General features: G+C 39.4%; 2 protein-coding genes across 2 annotated transcripts in view; one reads left to right on the top strand and one right to left on the bottom strand.

Moving 5' to 3' along the window:
• Window positions 1–825, bottom strand: part of LOC106944567 (solute carrier family 2, facilitated glucose transporter member 11-like) — a 12,652-nt gene extending 11,827 nt beyond the window's left edge. The window contains exon 1 of the mRNA XM_015027626.1: window positions 726–825. Within this exon, the coding sequence (XP_014883112.1) occupies window positions 726–764 (39 nt within the window). The 5' untranslated portion in view covers window positions 765–825. The remainder of the gene's footprint in view (window positions 1–725) is intronic.
• A 1,408-nt stretch (window positions 826–2,233) lies between these two features.
• LOC106944566 (uncharacterized) lies at window positions 2,234–15,458 on the top strand. Its single transcript, XM_015027623.1, has 12 exons — window positions 2,234–2,430; window positions 3,757–3,868; window positions 5,906–5,999; window positions 6,467–6,521; window positions 11,116–11,256; window positions 11,337–11,497; window positions 11,588–11,686; window positions 12,706–12,851; window positions 12,987–13,158; window positions 13,243–13,355; window positions 13,910–13,997; window positions 14,847–15,458. The coding sequence occupies exons 1-12, from the start codon at window positions 2,319–2,321 to the stop codon at window positions 14,898–14,900; spliced, it is 1,347 nt and encodes a 448-aa protein (XP_014883109.1). The 5' UTR covers window positions 2,234–2,318; the 3' UTR covers window positions 14,901–15,458.
• The last annotated feature ends 46 nt before the right edge of the window (window positions 15,459–15,504 follow it).

Here is a 15,504-nt window from a genome sequence, read left to right as displayed (position 1 = left end):
ATATATATATATTGCATTCTTAGGCAACAAGAGGAGTCAAAATATAAATAATGCTCTCCACTGGAGTTTGAAGACATGATCTCTACAGATGCTGTGCCGGCTCCCCCTATGTGACAAACAGAAGAAAATCATCTTGTGTCTCTTGCTTTCCTCACTTTTTATAAAATATTATTGACTGTAGACCTCTACCTTGCTTAGTCAATTTGTTTATCCCCTTATTTTGTTTTTATTCATGTTAAAAAAACATCCCCATAATTATTAAAGGTTTAAGTTAATGGCGGATTTTTATTAAAGAACAGATTTATGCGCAATAATCTGTTTGTGATTTTAATTTATGTCTAATAAAATAGACAATGAAGCAAAAAAACAAAAAAAAAAAACATAACATACATGATTAGTGTTCACAGCATAAACATCTTACATACTGTTAATTTAAGTGCAAAATACACAAACGACTAACAAATAGCTGCAGCAGATGCACATGGAAACCGTGGAAATCTTCATCAGAATCCTTACAGCAAATGTTCAGAACGGGAAATGAAATGATTTGTGTTGAATTAACCATGAATGCAACATCAAAAGAGTGCAAACTCCTAAAATATATTATTGGACCAAATGTCTCCATTTACTGCTGCAGGGAATCTACAGAGCATCGTTTTCAGACACTAAAGCAGAATCAAATATTCAGAAAGAAAACCCAAAATGGGCTCAAATCTTACACTCACCTCTTTCTTTGACTTATTGGCTCCCTCACTTAAATTCATCTTGGAAGCTGCTGTGAAATGAAATTCAAACAAAGCATTGAAAGCGTGTCGAGCCCCTCAGTCGGATCGCCCTCCTTACTATGTCTCCTAGCTGCAAGGTGCAGCACATGACTTCTGCTCGGGGGGTTGGAGGGGTGGCTGTTAAACTCATTGAAGTTTAACTAACAACCCCTGAGCCCCTTTGGCAGTGGAAGGACTGTTGACCCAAATAATAACCAGCCTTTGTGGTACATGTTTAGAATTACTCAACATCTAGCCTGAAACAAACAAATACAATTTTATGCCAGGGCACCTTTCCTTAACACATATTTTTGTTTGCAGAAAGGTTTTTCTCACTTCTATGTATTATTACACAGATCCTGAGACAAGGTTGCACTGAAATGTGAAAGGATTTGTCCAATGTTAACCGTTTCTCCAGTTGAAGAACGGAGATTTTTCTTCATCATATCCACAGCTTTGAGCATGTGAGTTTTAAACCCTTACTCAACAGGTCAAGTCAACTCTATGTGCTTCAGAATGCCATTTGTTGACCTTCATACAAATTCCTTCAAAGAGTCTTGAAGCATTGCAAGACGGTGCAATAAAGCACAGGCATAATTTAAGAAGTTCTACTCCCATAAACAATAGCGTTTGGTGCATGAAGATTCAATAAAGGCAATATAATTAAGCAGCTTTTCTTTAAAGAATAAAAAGGGCGTGTTTGTGAACCATACTGTTTTGCACAAACAGTGCCCTGTCTTTGTTCTCTCAGTTTTCCCTCCTGTTAAACTCATTTGCAGAAAGATAACTTTTCATTAAATGTTGTGTGTATGGATAAATTAAAACAATGACGTCCAATGTTTTATTTCTTCGTTTTCTACACAAGATACTTTAATTTCACTGAACAGTGAAAATAATATTGTGTAAGCAGGCTTGCATTAGGAGAGAATGGGGCTGGCTGTCACATGGGTTGGTTGTTGCTAAATCTCACCCCTTGGAGGGAGTTGTTACAAAATGTTTGCGTGCGAGTTTCCAAAATAGTTCTCACAGACTAGGTAGATTTTTATTTTAGTAATTTGAAACTTGACTTAGATCTGTGAGAGGACTTATTGTTTTTTCACATCATAGTGAAAATTTTAGATTTATTTTCTGAGTTCCTTTTCAATTGTCTTAAACCCTAAATTTAGGATTAAACACTTATCATTTAAAAAGTGGAGTTATAGCTGGGATAGTATTTTTTCTTTGCTAGGCTATATCATGTGGTTGCTAGCATAAATGCAAGCAAAAACAATAGAGGTGGACAGTTGTCATACGTCTGTAATTCCTCTCCAATCTTAGTCATAAAAAAACTGACCAATTATCAACAGTAGCTTAGTGTTTTTAAGTCAAAGTTACTCCACTATCACAAATGACTGCTTGAGGCGCAGGTGTCGTTGACAGTGATCGCATTTTACCACAAGAGGGCGCTTCTTCCTCACAGAAGCACAGTGTGAATGTGCGTGTGCAACCCTGAAACCTTTCCCCCTCTGGAAACTGCAAGGAGACCCACGGTTTCCGTGTGTTCGTGGTTTGATCATGTCGGGCAGAAAGCCCCGGTATGTGGCGAACCCCCTGGAGTCTGCGATCACCACCCCGAGCGAGAGGATCCTGAAGGAATGCCACAGTCTGTATGTGGACAGCGAGAACGGTAAATACCCAGCGGCGGACACCCGGATTACAGCAGCACAAACAAGCAGACAAGAGTGTGGTTTTTAAATGTTGAACAGCAGGGGGGTTTTTACGGTGATTTGTGGGCTTGCAGAGATTTTGCAGCGGTCTGTCCGCAGCAGCTGCTGTCAGTGTGACAAACATGACACCTGAACCAGAGACGCTCCCCTCTTGGCAGGCGGCGCCCCTGTCTGTGCACTCACTGCCAATGTCTTCTTACACAGGGCGAAACCCGGTTACTTCCACTTCAAACAAATGCAACTGCTGTTGTAAAGAGCGATTGCCCTCACACCAACGCTGTTATGTAATAACTATGTGTGTGACTGCAGACTTTGCTCTTAAAACTCCTCACAGAGCTTTCCTTGGTACAATAGTTATAGGACTTGGAAACTGAGCAGAAAGAGACAGATGCGAGAAGACATGTTGAACCAGAAGAACTAGAGAGTAGCTTTTCCTTTCTTCAGGATCAGATGTTACACAGATAAACCTGCCCACGGCAAACAATCTGGCTGCTTCAGTTCAAACAGAGGAGGAAACCCACAGAGTCCTGATTTCATATTTCATTTTTGAATGAATGAACCATTTTAAAATAATGTTTTTGATGCAGCATCAGCATCGTATCGATGGTTGTTTGCAGACCAGAAGTGGGTTTTGTTACATCATGCTCAACCTATGGATGCTATGGACAACTCGCAGGGATGATTGTGAAACATCCGTATGTTAAATCAAGAAAGACTTGCCTGAAAGCTTTGGTCTGGACTTCTCAATTGTACCAGTAAAACTTTGAATGTTCCCAGCTGCTGGTCTACAGTTGTAGCCAGAAGATGCTTCTTATAAGATTTTATCCTAAGGGGTTAGTGAAATACCTGGAAAATGCAAATGCATGCCAGATGCAACTTAGACAACTACTTTGGACAAAGACCATGTGTAGCTTTAAAAGCAGAAAAGAAAATTAGATTGAAAACCAGTTTCCTTTAAAAAGAGAAATTGTTTATTCAAAGAGTTGAGTCATAGTTATTCTTTATTAAGCCATACATCCGTTGTGTAGTGTAAGGATGACATTAAAAATAAAACTACTCAGTAAAGGTTTTCTAAAGTGTTTCTGTTCCTTCTCAGTGATTTCCACGTTTTGATTTTAGCATTTGTGTGCGCCCTTGAATGCAAATTTCCATTTGCATGTGCGTACTCACATGCAAATGTCTAAAGAGTGCACTTAGCTAGTTTTTTATTTTTATTTTTATGAAATAGATTTATATTTAGCCTGAATATAATTGTTTTAGTATTTGATTACATTGTGTGTTCGCAGGTCTGGTGAAAATTGCCAGCAGCCTCGGAGTCCGGCTCCTTCCTCCGAGAAAGAAGATTATCGTGATGATCATGGGAAATCACTCTGCAGGGAAGAGCTCCTTCATTAACTGGTAGAACATCTCTTTTATTAAAATTCACTGATCCAACATGCATTCGTCTGGTTTTTAAACTCTCCGCTTCATCTGTGGAGAGAGTTTAGTAATCTGTGCATCATAAATATTATCATGGTATGCTATACACACATGGCACCTCTGAACTACATGGGTGGAGAATATGTTGCTGAGGAACTTCAACAGTTTGTTCCATCTCAAACCATGTTTTTTTTTTAAATAAAACATCTATTAAAATACATTTTAAGCAGTAAGTGGCATAAATTTAAAAATAAATTTATACTTTCTTGCAGGAATGTATATCAAACAGAGAAAACTCTTGAATTTAGGTGGAGAGTTGGTCTTTTTTTCAGGTACCAAATGAGGCTGAGCCGTACCAGCTCTGAAACTTAATATAGGCTCCTTAAATTGGATGACATTTGTTTTAGATTCAGTGGAAACTAATCCACTAGTTTATCTGCGATTGTTCCCACTTTGAACATTTCTGATGGTATGTGAAATCTATAATTTAATTTTATTTTTTTTGGTAAACTGATGTCATGTTTACTATGTTGCAATCTAATTTAGTAATCTGCATTAATCTCAGGATTTGAACAAATAAATATTCAAGCATTTTGGTCAAATGACGTCCATGTGAACGGCATCCTCTCCCAGAACAACATCCCCCCTCGATTATAAGAGCTGCATTGCTTCATGCTAGCAGGTATAAGTTAATGGATTTTAAATTGTCTGTTCATGTTTAACAGTGGGTGATTTTTTTTTTTTTTTTTTTGGACTATTTAGCCCAGCACTCGCTGACCTTTGACACAGGCCCCCTAATGATTGATTCATAGGCAGCAAGTTTGTAATTGTGTGTAATGGAAATTCATCAATAAACAAAAATAATCTAAAGTTTTTTGCAGTGTTGGTTTATTATAAAGTGAGTGTTTTTTTTATTATTATTTTAGACCAGGAGAGGAACAAATGATAGTTGCAATTTCTACAGCTGTTTATTGTGCTAAGTGTAATATATTTTTGATGCTGTGTTATTCGATGGTTTTGTAAACCACCTAAAATCATTACCTGAATATATTAATGCCGCTTTAAACATATGGTGCTTGTGAACATTTCCCCAGCCTGATCAGCTGATCTGTGATCAGCAGTGCTGCAAAACAGGAGCTAAGCAGCTTCTAGAGCTGGATTTATGAGCACCAGGATGCCCACTGTGTTAAAGACGTTTGTTTTTGTGGGCTCAGTGGGAAATGATCAGCTGTGAGAGCAGCTCTGCAGCGTGTTAACCTGCTTAAACCAATTAAGAAGTGATTTCAAAATAAATTGCAGGAAAATAAAGAGATGGTCAGCTTCCTTATTCGGATTCCAACCACACATTTTGAACTAATGTGTGTTTTTCTTCCTTTTTTGCTTTTATACTTGAGAAATTGAAAACAAAAATAAACTTCAGCGTTTGAGACATGGTGTTCAAATGATTTATCGGCTGCCGTTCCCAGTGAGCGCACTCGGTTCTTTCTTCTGAGTCGGCGTTCTTCAGGTTTCTGGGCCGGCTGCGTCCCCGACCCGACCCTGAGTCAGGAAACGAATCGAACCGAGTTTGAATCGGGGCATTCAGGAAGCATCTCGTCAGATAATAAGAAATCATTTAATGAACAGCTTTTCTTTTTCTACCACCTTGTGTAAACTCAGCTCTACAACATGTGATGCGTCTCAAAGAATAAACCTTTCAAAGTTTCACACGTTAATTAGTCCTTATAATTTAGAACAGTCCTGAATGAATTATACATAATAAGCTCTGTCAGGATTTTTAAATGAGTAAGATCATTAAAATTGCAGAACCCTCTTTTATGTGAACAATGAACTTGTGATCATAACCCCATGTCAATGTTTATAGAACACTCATTTCTTGAAGGCCTTAAGAAGCCTTGCTTGAAGTACCTAAATGTTTTGACAAAGGTCGGATCTGAGGTGTTTGCATGCTCGACACCACTGAATCCTGTAAATATTTTCACTCTAATTTCTGGCCTGATTGAAATGTCTCTGCAGGTATGTCGAAGAGCACATTCAGAAAACCGGTGTGGCCATTGAAACTCAGGGCTTTACCTTCATCACCAGTGGTCGCAAGAGAGAGTCGCTGACGGTAAGATCGACACGGAGACGTGCAAACGGAACACAAGCTCTTGGTTTTTAGGATTTATGGATGTTGGTGGAAAACTTAATCACTACTCGATGCCTTAATGGCAGACAATTGGAAGCATCCCTTACACATCCTATTTTTTTTCTATGTTAATTTCTCATTATGCATTCGGCCTCAGTCATGCACTCTGTTGCGCGCCCTGAGTCATCTTTGCAGCACTTAAACAGGTTTGGGAGCTGCCTGCCTCTCCCTCCTCTCTCACGCTTTAACTCCCTGTTCATAACCCGCTTTGGTCAGAGTGATGAGGATGAATAAAATATTTACAGTCAGGACTGCAGAGTGGCCAAACCAAGGATATTCAGCTGCAGCATGCAAGCTGCTTCTAATCCCCAAATCACATGACTACAACTAAAGCAGACTCTGCTGTAGAGATTTGTCCCTCTCATGTTGCATTTTTAACTCTTTCACAGGGAAATGCAACATTACATCTCTATCCTCATTTCCGACCTATCCTTGAGTTCAAAGGTAAGATTTGACTTTTTTTTTTATTTGTATTTTTTATTGAAACTCATAACTGAGAACATGAAGGACATTTTCTGACTGTTTTGTATAATTTATCTACAAATACTATTGCTCTGGGAAAAACAGAAGGTTGCCATTTTGTATCTTATTCAGTGCAGGTGTTTCCTTGAAATGTCTCTGGGAATAAAACGGTGTCGTACATGTTTATTTTTCTCATAAGGTGATGAAGTTTTGGATCAGAAATTTAGCCTGCTGTCGTATTAGCATGTTAAATGGAAGCTAGTTAAAATAGTGCCACTTTTGTAGCCAGTTTAATCATAGAAATACATTGGATTGCCCTTTTTTTGTTGAACACAGTTGCTTTTCAATCATGTAAAAAAAAAAAAAAAAAAAGGAAGGGTGTTAAAATGATTCCCACTGCAAGGCTGGTGAATTATTTACCCTTAATCTAAATATGTGTCAAACATTTATTTTTTTCTATTTAAAATTAACCTGTTGTGGCGTGTCAATTTTTTTCACATCCCTAGAAATCCTCTCTACTTACTTGGAACCCTGAGAGATTTCTATTTCCTCCTCATCAGATAAAACCACAACTCCTTTCTGTATAATTTACTTCATGTAATCTAACTTAATGGTCTTTATAGGGATTTCTAAAGGTTTTTCTTTATGATTTGGCTGCTTGTCTTACTCTATTTTGGTTCAATCTTGTATACAGGCAACATATTTGAAATATGTTTGCCTTTGGAAGACAAACAGGCCCGCAGCATCACAAATCTTCCACCGTCTGGGTGGCAGGGTTACCTTTTGTTACTTTGTAATTTGACACCTTTAAATTGGGCCTCTGTCTCTTTAAGAAGCCCCTACAGTAGGAGCTACGCCTTCAGCACATCAACGCAGCAATGGCTCTTTCTTATGCTGTTTACAACATTTTTGGAATGAGAAGTAGCTTTTACGATGAGCTCAGCAAATTCACAGGTTCACCAGGTGTTTGCTAATTGTTGCTGCCACTAGTCTGGAGGAGTTGAGTGGGGTAGTTGTGGAGGAGGGGTGATGTGTGAGGCGGATACTCGGCTGGAGACTGCAGCACTGAGGAGGAGCTTTCAGTCACTTCAAATGGTGGCTATGGGAGATTTCTCCAACATGCATGAAAGAATCAAAGCAACACTCCATGCATGTTTCTGATGAGGAAATAATCATTATAGTCCGATTAAAAAAAAAAAAGTCAATTTTTACTAAATTTAACCCCGGCCATGGAAACCAATACATATATATATATATATATATTTTTTTTTTTTTAAGTCTGGCTTTTTACTTGCAAAATACAAAAAACAAGTTTTGATTCCAGACGTCTTTTTTTTTTCTTCTTTTTTCAGTTTTAAACCGCAGTTGTTAAGTTAGAAATCCCACCTGTTCCCTCCCTCCTCGTCTCACACACAGTAGGCGGTGTTTGGATCGGACATGTGCCAACTGAAATGACTCTGGTTTATATAAAAGTGAGAACGTGTGCATCAGCGGAGTCACTGGAGAGACACTGGGTGTGCCTGCTGCTGAGCGCTGGTGCTGCTGGAGGGGGTGGGGTGCGGCACGCGTATGTTGACAGGGGGAGTATGCAGAGCGAGAAGGTTCACTGGGTGCGGACTCATGGTATGGCGTATGAGTCACACGCCCCGTCGACAGCAGTGCAGTGTAGTCAGGAGGGGCGGCTGAGAAATGTCACAGCCATTAGAGGCGGTGGAGCTCCGTGCCGGAGCAGCAACAGTTCTGCTCTGCAGGCCAGAGTCGCTCTGCTGCTGCTGCTGCTGCTGCTGCTGCTGCTGCTGCTGGACAAAAGAGCTGGATTTATGTCTTCTGAACTTCCTCGCTGCATCTGGAAGAGGCACATCAGGCTTTTATTAAGCTTTCCCAGAGACTGAGGATGACTCATCAGAAGATCATCATATATCCTTTTGCGGGGAGGAGATGCTGGCTCACTTTTAGGAGAAACACTTATTTGAATGAATGTTTGAACATGGATTCTGTCTGTCTCTGTGCTCTCTACCTGTTGTTTGGACTTTTATGCAATGTCCTTCTCAGGAAATGCTTCATTATTGTCTAGAACGAAGGTTTTGACTCCGCTCATTTAATTTCAACCGTATGCAGTCAATCTAATTTTACGAGTTTAATCTGGCAAAAGCTTCTTTGCAGCAGTCTTGAAGTGTTTCTTCCCCCTGTTTTTATTTTTTTTTAGTGTTGTGAATCTGCTGCAAAGCTTTTTTAGAGTTCAGCCGAGAAACTCTTTTCAAATTGATTGGAATCACTTGTTTCCCCTTTTCTGGCTTTTTTGATTTGAGTCAAACTGTAATGTCTCTCTTCTTAAAGCATCATTCATTTTAGTTCCAATCGGCATATTCAAGCATTTATATTTTAAGAATCATCCAGACTGACTTCAGTTCAGGTTATTAGCATTTAGTTAAGTTTGATTGCATTTACACACGTGCTTATTAACATTTCTTTTCTAATAACTGCCTGTTTGCACAGTCTGGACCTCTAAGGTTTTGTGCTCGGAGCCGGTTGTACTGATATTGCGTTGATAAGGGAATGCTAATGTGGCACAGCAGCAGCAGCAGCAGTGGTCCTGCTCGCTGCAGCACAGGGGTGTGATTTGTGACGGGTGTTGACACCTGCCTCTTCGTATAAAACAGCCTCAGTGTCATCCCAGGCCTGCGCTCCGTTTCAGTGGAGAGAGAGAGAGAAGCTCAACAGCTCTGCTCTGAAGTTTACCTGTCTATTATGGGCGTGAATGTTTTATGATGATTACCGTGACATTCATTTGGGTTTTAACAGTTATTAGTTATAGTTAATAGCACTTTGTATGGCCTTGTTGCTGAAAATGTGCTATATCAATAAAATTACCTCTACCTTTGTTTTTTTAAAAAACGAGTTAACGAGGCCATTAACAAGTTTCTGGAATAATCTTTGCTGGTGTTTTGGAGCGCTCTTCTTGGTAGAAATGTTCCTGCACATTTAAATATGGTGGCTGATTTAAGTTTTGAAAATCTGGATTTTTTTTTTTTCACCAATGGATTTCTTGAGTGTCCAGAGTGATGTCAGCCCACCCACGCAGAAGTATTTATTGAAATAACACATTTTTTAAAGATATTTTCTGTGATGTGTAATTTTTTTTGAGGAGCAAAAGTGAGGGGGAAAAAAATCAAGTAAAATTGGAAATCTAATTTTGTATAAAAAAAAGAGAGAGATTTTATTTTTAAACAATATCTCCCAATTCTACTTCCCGACATGAATCCAATTTCTCTGTCCAACTTTCAACTAGCTGACCCAAAATGTTGTAATCTGGTGAAAACAAGAAACCATTATGGTCAACACAGACTCAACCGAGGCATAACTATATTTCAAAACTAGAAGATGCTGGAACACCAGTGTTGCTGGTCAGTGAGGCAGATATTGAGCTTTTTGGTCACAGTAAGAAGAAGTCTATTTGCACAATGTACAAACCGCCAGGGGTGGTGGCTGCATCATGCTGCGGGTCTGTTTTGTTACCAGTGCTACTGTGGGTGAAACAATGAAGAATGACAACTTCAAAATTGTTCAAGTTTCTTTCAGATTAGAAACTGTTTGGTTAAAATTGAACGCTGTGGTTTGCTCCAGTGATCCCAAACACACTTTAAATCTCATTCTGGAGTGGATAAAGCAGGATAACATTAATGTTCTGGGAAGGCTTCAACTTCAGCCCAGTTGAAAGTTTATGGACTGTGCCTTGAAGCCAGACCTATGTTAGAAACTCGAACAATTTAAATTAGTTCTACCAATAGTGATAGGAGGTCAAATATTCAACCAGAATTGGACTGAAAGTTTGTTGGTGATGGAAAAACATGGTGTGGTCAAAATTCAACGTCCTGAAGGAAGTGCAACAAAATATTGGTGTAACCAAATAATCTGCATGAATTTGAGGATGTATGCACACGTTAGCCATGTCTGGATTAAAAAAAATCCATGATGACTTATAATTTAAACACCAGTTAAAGTGGAAATAAATTAAAAAATATATATTTTTTTTTAATCTGGAAAACAAGTGGTTCAAACGAATCATTAAAAGCCCTAAATAAACCCGACATTCACCCCAAAATCCTCCGCCTGTGGATCCTGTTCTGTCTGTGGGGACGGTGCTCGCTGTGATGCGTTACGATGGCCTCGCAGTGCGTTGCCTCACAGTCGTTCTTCACTGGCTAGCTTTACGTCCTACGGCCCACACTAAAGCTGCCAGTTGAAGAGCTGTTGTGTGTAACAGTGACGACAGACCTGTCCATAGTGGGGACAGTGAGACATCACAGCGACATTCAAATGATTCATGAGCCACGACAGCTTTGTTTTTTTTTTTTTTGTTTTTTTTTACTGAGCCTCTAAAAGACAAAGTTTGTGAAATTGCAAAACCTACAAAGACAAAGAGTTTCTGATCTCAGTATCGCCGAGCTCCCTCCGGTGTCCAAGTATTGACCACACTGCGTACATCAGATACAGCAGAATCCTGCAGTGACTCAGCTTTATCGGTCGTATTCATCCGAAATCTGTCTTTCGTTTTTTTTTGTTTTTTTTTTTACAGGTGTGATGGACTACCTGTCTGCTGAGATCTCCACCTCAAAGCAGAAGAAATTCAGCCTGGTGACGTTCGTGGACACTCCTGGTTTGGTGGACGGGGACATGATCTACCCATTTGATGTCAACAGCACCATCACCTGGTTGGGTAAGAATTTAAGGCTTTATGTTTTCGGCATCATCAGAGTTGCTCCGCAGATGTTGACGCGTCTGATTATTGTTGCGCAGGAGAACAGGCGGACCTGGTATTCGTCTTCTTTGACCCGATGGGTCAGGCGCTGTGCAAACGGACGCTCAACATCGTGGAGAAGCTGAGCGACAAATGTGGAGACAAGCTGTTGTTTTATCTCAGCAAAGCAGACGAAGCTGGGAAGGAGACGGACAGACAGGTCAGCTTTTTGTCCATAAAAACTGTTTTAACTTTTACCCAGAAAAAAGTATTAGCTTATAAATATATGTTTGTTTTTTTTTCCCCACAGAGAGTAATGATGCAGATTGTCCAGGAGCTGTGCCGCCGTCCAGGCCTCAATAAATGTGGTTTTGAGATGCCGACGATATACATCCCCAACCCACAGAAGGTGAAATTCAGTGTTCCTGAATTTGGACTTAATTATTTTGGTGTCAAGATCCATTTTTAAAAAAATAAGAGTATATTCTGGACAGAGGTGTGTCTAGGTTTGTGGTGATGCACTGGTTTCATTGTGCTGCTTCTATAACTGCACAATAGTGTGAAGGTATAATATTTCATTCAACAGACACTTAAAAGCTGCTAACACACTTAATGTCCTTTTGTCAGAAGAGGAAGAGGTGAAGACGGCGTTATTTTAACTAAAAATAGATATGCTTAATTATTTTAGTGTTTCTGCAATTTAAAACAATTAGTTCATTTTGTGCATTTCTTTTTATTTTGTGTAAATTCAATGAAAGTCTGTTACTTTTACTCAAGATGAATGTGCGGTTTAAATCGTGTTGAGCTGACCTTTCCTCACTTAGGCTTGTGCATTATAAAAGCCCGTAGTTTTCCTTCAAATTCCCTAATTGTGTTTGATTGGAGTTGATGAGCTTTAGATGCAAAAGGGGTTTTGTGTCATAGATTTTTATCAGCTTGAGTTTAACCCTCCTGCAGAGAGGCAGATGTCACAGTTGGACAGTGGGAAAGCCGTGGGCTGTCCCGTCAGTTCCCAAAAACATGAAAAAAGAAAACTTGGGGAGCAGCACACACAGGATCAATGCGACCCTGATGGGACTGCGCACAGGGTAAAAAGCTCATGCAGGGTTCACCACTCAACCCCTCTTAGGACTGCGGGGTTAAGAATTGTGTCTCATACCCAACCTTATTGCTATAGCTGCGTGTGATCTACTGTCCCCGAGGTCTGCACTGTGTGGTCGATTTGTGTCTCCCTTGGTTTGCAGTGTTCTTGTTTTTGCTGAGCAGCCTCACTTGCAGCTTCTTGCACATGGCTGTCTGTCAAAATACCCTCAGGATTTGTTGCAGAATTTTACTGAGATGCATGAGATGCTTTTACTTTACAATTGTTTTTTTGGATTAAATTGTTTTTTTGTTTTTTTGTTCTTTTTCCATCTTTGCATCTTTTAGCCAAGCAGGTGTGTGAACCAGATTGACAGCGTTTGTCAAACGATTGAGAAGACCATCAACCAGGCTGTCCAGAAGACTTTAGATCAGCTGGAGAAAGACTCTGACCTCATTTGTTCGACCATCACCAACAAACTGGAGCAGGACAGGTTCAATTCAGTGCTGTTATTTTATTTTTTTTTCTTCTTTTACTTTGATAAAACAAATGTGTATAAAATGGTTGAAAATCAAACCATTTAGCTGCATTAAATGTTTCAAGTCAGGTTTTGTCACTCTGCACACAGGACTGACGTGGCTTTCAACAGGAGTGTCCGTCTTCACTCAGTTCTGTGTTTGGCTTTGGGCTTTTTCCTGCCGTTCCTTTTCATCCTTAGTTTCATTGTAAGCACCTTCTCCAAGGAGCAACTGGACGACTTGCTGGGCGAAGGTCCGACTCAGACCGTTATGGTCTTCACAGTGAGTCCAGGAAATCTTTCAAAGAGAGCAAAATCTGACGTGAAAACATTATAATAAAATATTCTGTGTATCTGTCTCTCCCAGGGCATAGTGATGTATTTATGGGAATGGATACCGGAGGACAAACAAGTAGTTTTTGTGATCTCGTTTGGGGCTTTTTGCTACCTCCTGCTTTTCCTAGCAAAGTATTTTGCAGGGTAAGTGCGCAAAGACACCCATTCAACACGCCTCGATAAAATATGTGTAACTGGAACATTAGACAGAAAAATTCATATTGATATCTTGCATTCTCCACAATCAGATTAATCAGTCAGATTGATTGCTATTAACTGCGCTTTGAGTTTTATTTATTTCAAACTTTCACAAAATTATTAGGTAAAAAAAAAAGTAAAACTCCTCTTTATGTTTTCATTTCAATCAGTATTGGAGGGATCTGGAGCAGAATGAATATTGTACTTTAAAAAAATACTGAACTCTCTCCTGTTTTTTTTTTTTTATTTAAATAATGTTAAATGTAATATTTTAAAGTTGTCAATAATAATAAATCAAAATAAAAACTTTTAAACCTTAGCTGGAAAGAAAACATAATGACAGTAAATTATTAGAATATGCTTCTATTCATACTGATTTCTTCCCTTTTGTCCAAATTGTATAAAAGGGTGAAATTAGCATTCAGCCTGTCTCTCAGACACGTGCAGACATTTTACGCTTTGGGTTATGGTTCTGATGGTTCTTTGCCCTTCATCCTCAGCCGAAGAAACAAGACTCTGACGAAGAAGGAGAAGAGGAAGATGATGGAGTACATGGATTATATCCATGATATTGTCAAAACTAAAAAGGTTAGACTGACTTCTCCTTCAATAATCTGGTATTCTCACAGTCATAGTTTCCGCTTTCTTACCGATAATGGATCAAAATCGGGTCGTTCACCAAAATAATGACCCAAAACATTCAGTCAAATCCACACAGAAATGCTTCTGTGCTTTTTTTGACTCATCTTTGTCATCTGAGATTGTTTGGTTCATGCCTTTTTAGCTACTGGAAGTTTCTCTGCAGTGGGAAGTCTGGGTGTTGGCCTGGACTGTTGTCTTAAGTTGGACGAACATATAAATGCTATCTAGCTTTTTCCAGCCACGATTGACTGCAGCGGCTAAGCTTCACTTCTCTTTTAAGGACTTTTAGAAGGTCGTTCAGGCTTTTATGCCCTCTCGCCAGGACTATTGTAATTCTTTACTTGGCTAGATAAATCATCCCTGCTGCCTTTACAGATAATCCAGAACGCTGCAGCTCGACCGGCGCTCGGCACAAAGAAGCATGAACATATAACTCCTTTTAAATGGCCTTATCTATGGGATCTCCTCTAGTATATCCACACACCTCCAAAAGCACCAGTTTCTCCTTGAGGTTCTGAGATCAAAGATAAACCGCGGCGGTGATGGAGCATTCGCTGTGGGCGCCGCAAGACCGTGGAGAACCTTTTCCTCCTCACGTCAGCACTGCTCAGACCACATAACGGATTAAATGTGTTGAAAATTCATCTCTTTCATTTTGACTGATTGAGCATGAGACACTGGGTTATAGTGTGCTCTCGTAATGTCATTTCAAGAAATTGTGATACATTTTGGTTAACTTTACTTGTTTTTAATTGTATTCTAAAAGTAAACCTGTCATTACTTTTTACTTTATAGGCTAAACTGTACGAGTGGTACCTGCAGCAGTGTGCAGCGGAACAGGACCTCTGATGCCGCTGGTTTACATCTGGATGGTGGTGCTGCCTCATGCTTTTTTTTAATAATCTTTTTTATTTGTTTGTTTTTTTTTTGCAAAAAAGCAACTAATTAGATTTCAGCCTGACATTGGTGGGTTAGTGTTAGGCTTAGTAGACAATCACCAGGCCAGTCGTAGGTGGAACCTGAAATGCAGCAGCCATCACTGCCAACCTCTGTCATCTCAGCAGCCGACGTGGAGAAGTGCCTTGTTTTTACTGCACACAGGACAAACTGTGATTTTAGCTCTTGGGCAAAAGTAATTTTCTCAGTGGGAGGATTTGTTCCCCTTTTCTCTTAGATTTTGTGATACAAATGCTCAAAAATGTTTGCAAAAGGACTTTTCTCCATTTCACATATTGACCCACCAGCAAATACCTTGTATTTTTTTAGTGTGAAATACCCTGACTGACATATTACCTGAATGTGTTTTCATGCATATAGCTATTTAACTGCAATAATCAGTGCCGCGATTACACCCGGGCATTACGAATAGATGTGAAGAAGCAGCAAACCTGCAAAAAAAAAAAAAAAAAAAAAAAAAAAAAATTCCCCCCCTTTTGGAAATTTTTTTTTTTTT

Source organism: Poecilia latipinna, unplaced genomic scaffold (assembly GCF_001443285.1).
Source record: "Poecilia latipinna isolate Pla-1442-1.1 unplaced genomic scaffold, P_latipinna-1.0 Scaffold104, whole genome shotgun sequence".
Classification (NCBI taxonomy): domain Eukaryota; kingdom Metazoa; phylum Chordata; class Actinopteri; order Cyprinodontiformes; family Poeciliidae; genus Poecilia; species Poecilia latipinna.
This window is presented reverse-complemented; position numbering and strand designations above follow the sequence as displayed.

Bases quoted from the DNA above. Each gene is read 5' to 3' on its own strand.
- LOC106944566 (XM_015027623.1), top strand. From the start codon at position 2,319: ATGTCGGGCAGAAAGCCCCGGTATGTGGCGAACCCCCTGGAGTCTGCG. The intron at 3,869-5,905 runs GTAGAACATCTC...ATGTCTCTGCAG, and splicing joins AAGAGCTCCTTCATTAACTG to GTATGTCGAAGAGCACATTC. The intron at 11,687-12,705 runs GTGAAATTCAGT...TGCATCTTTTAG, and splicing joins ACATCCCCAACCCACAGAAG to CCAAGCAGGTGTGTGAACCA.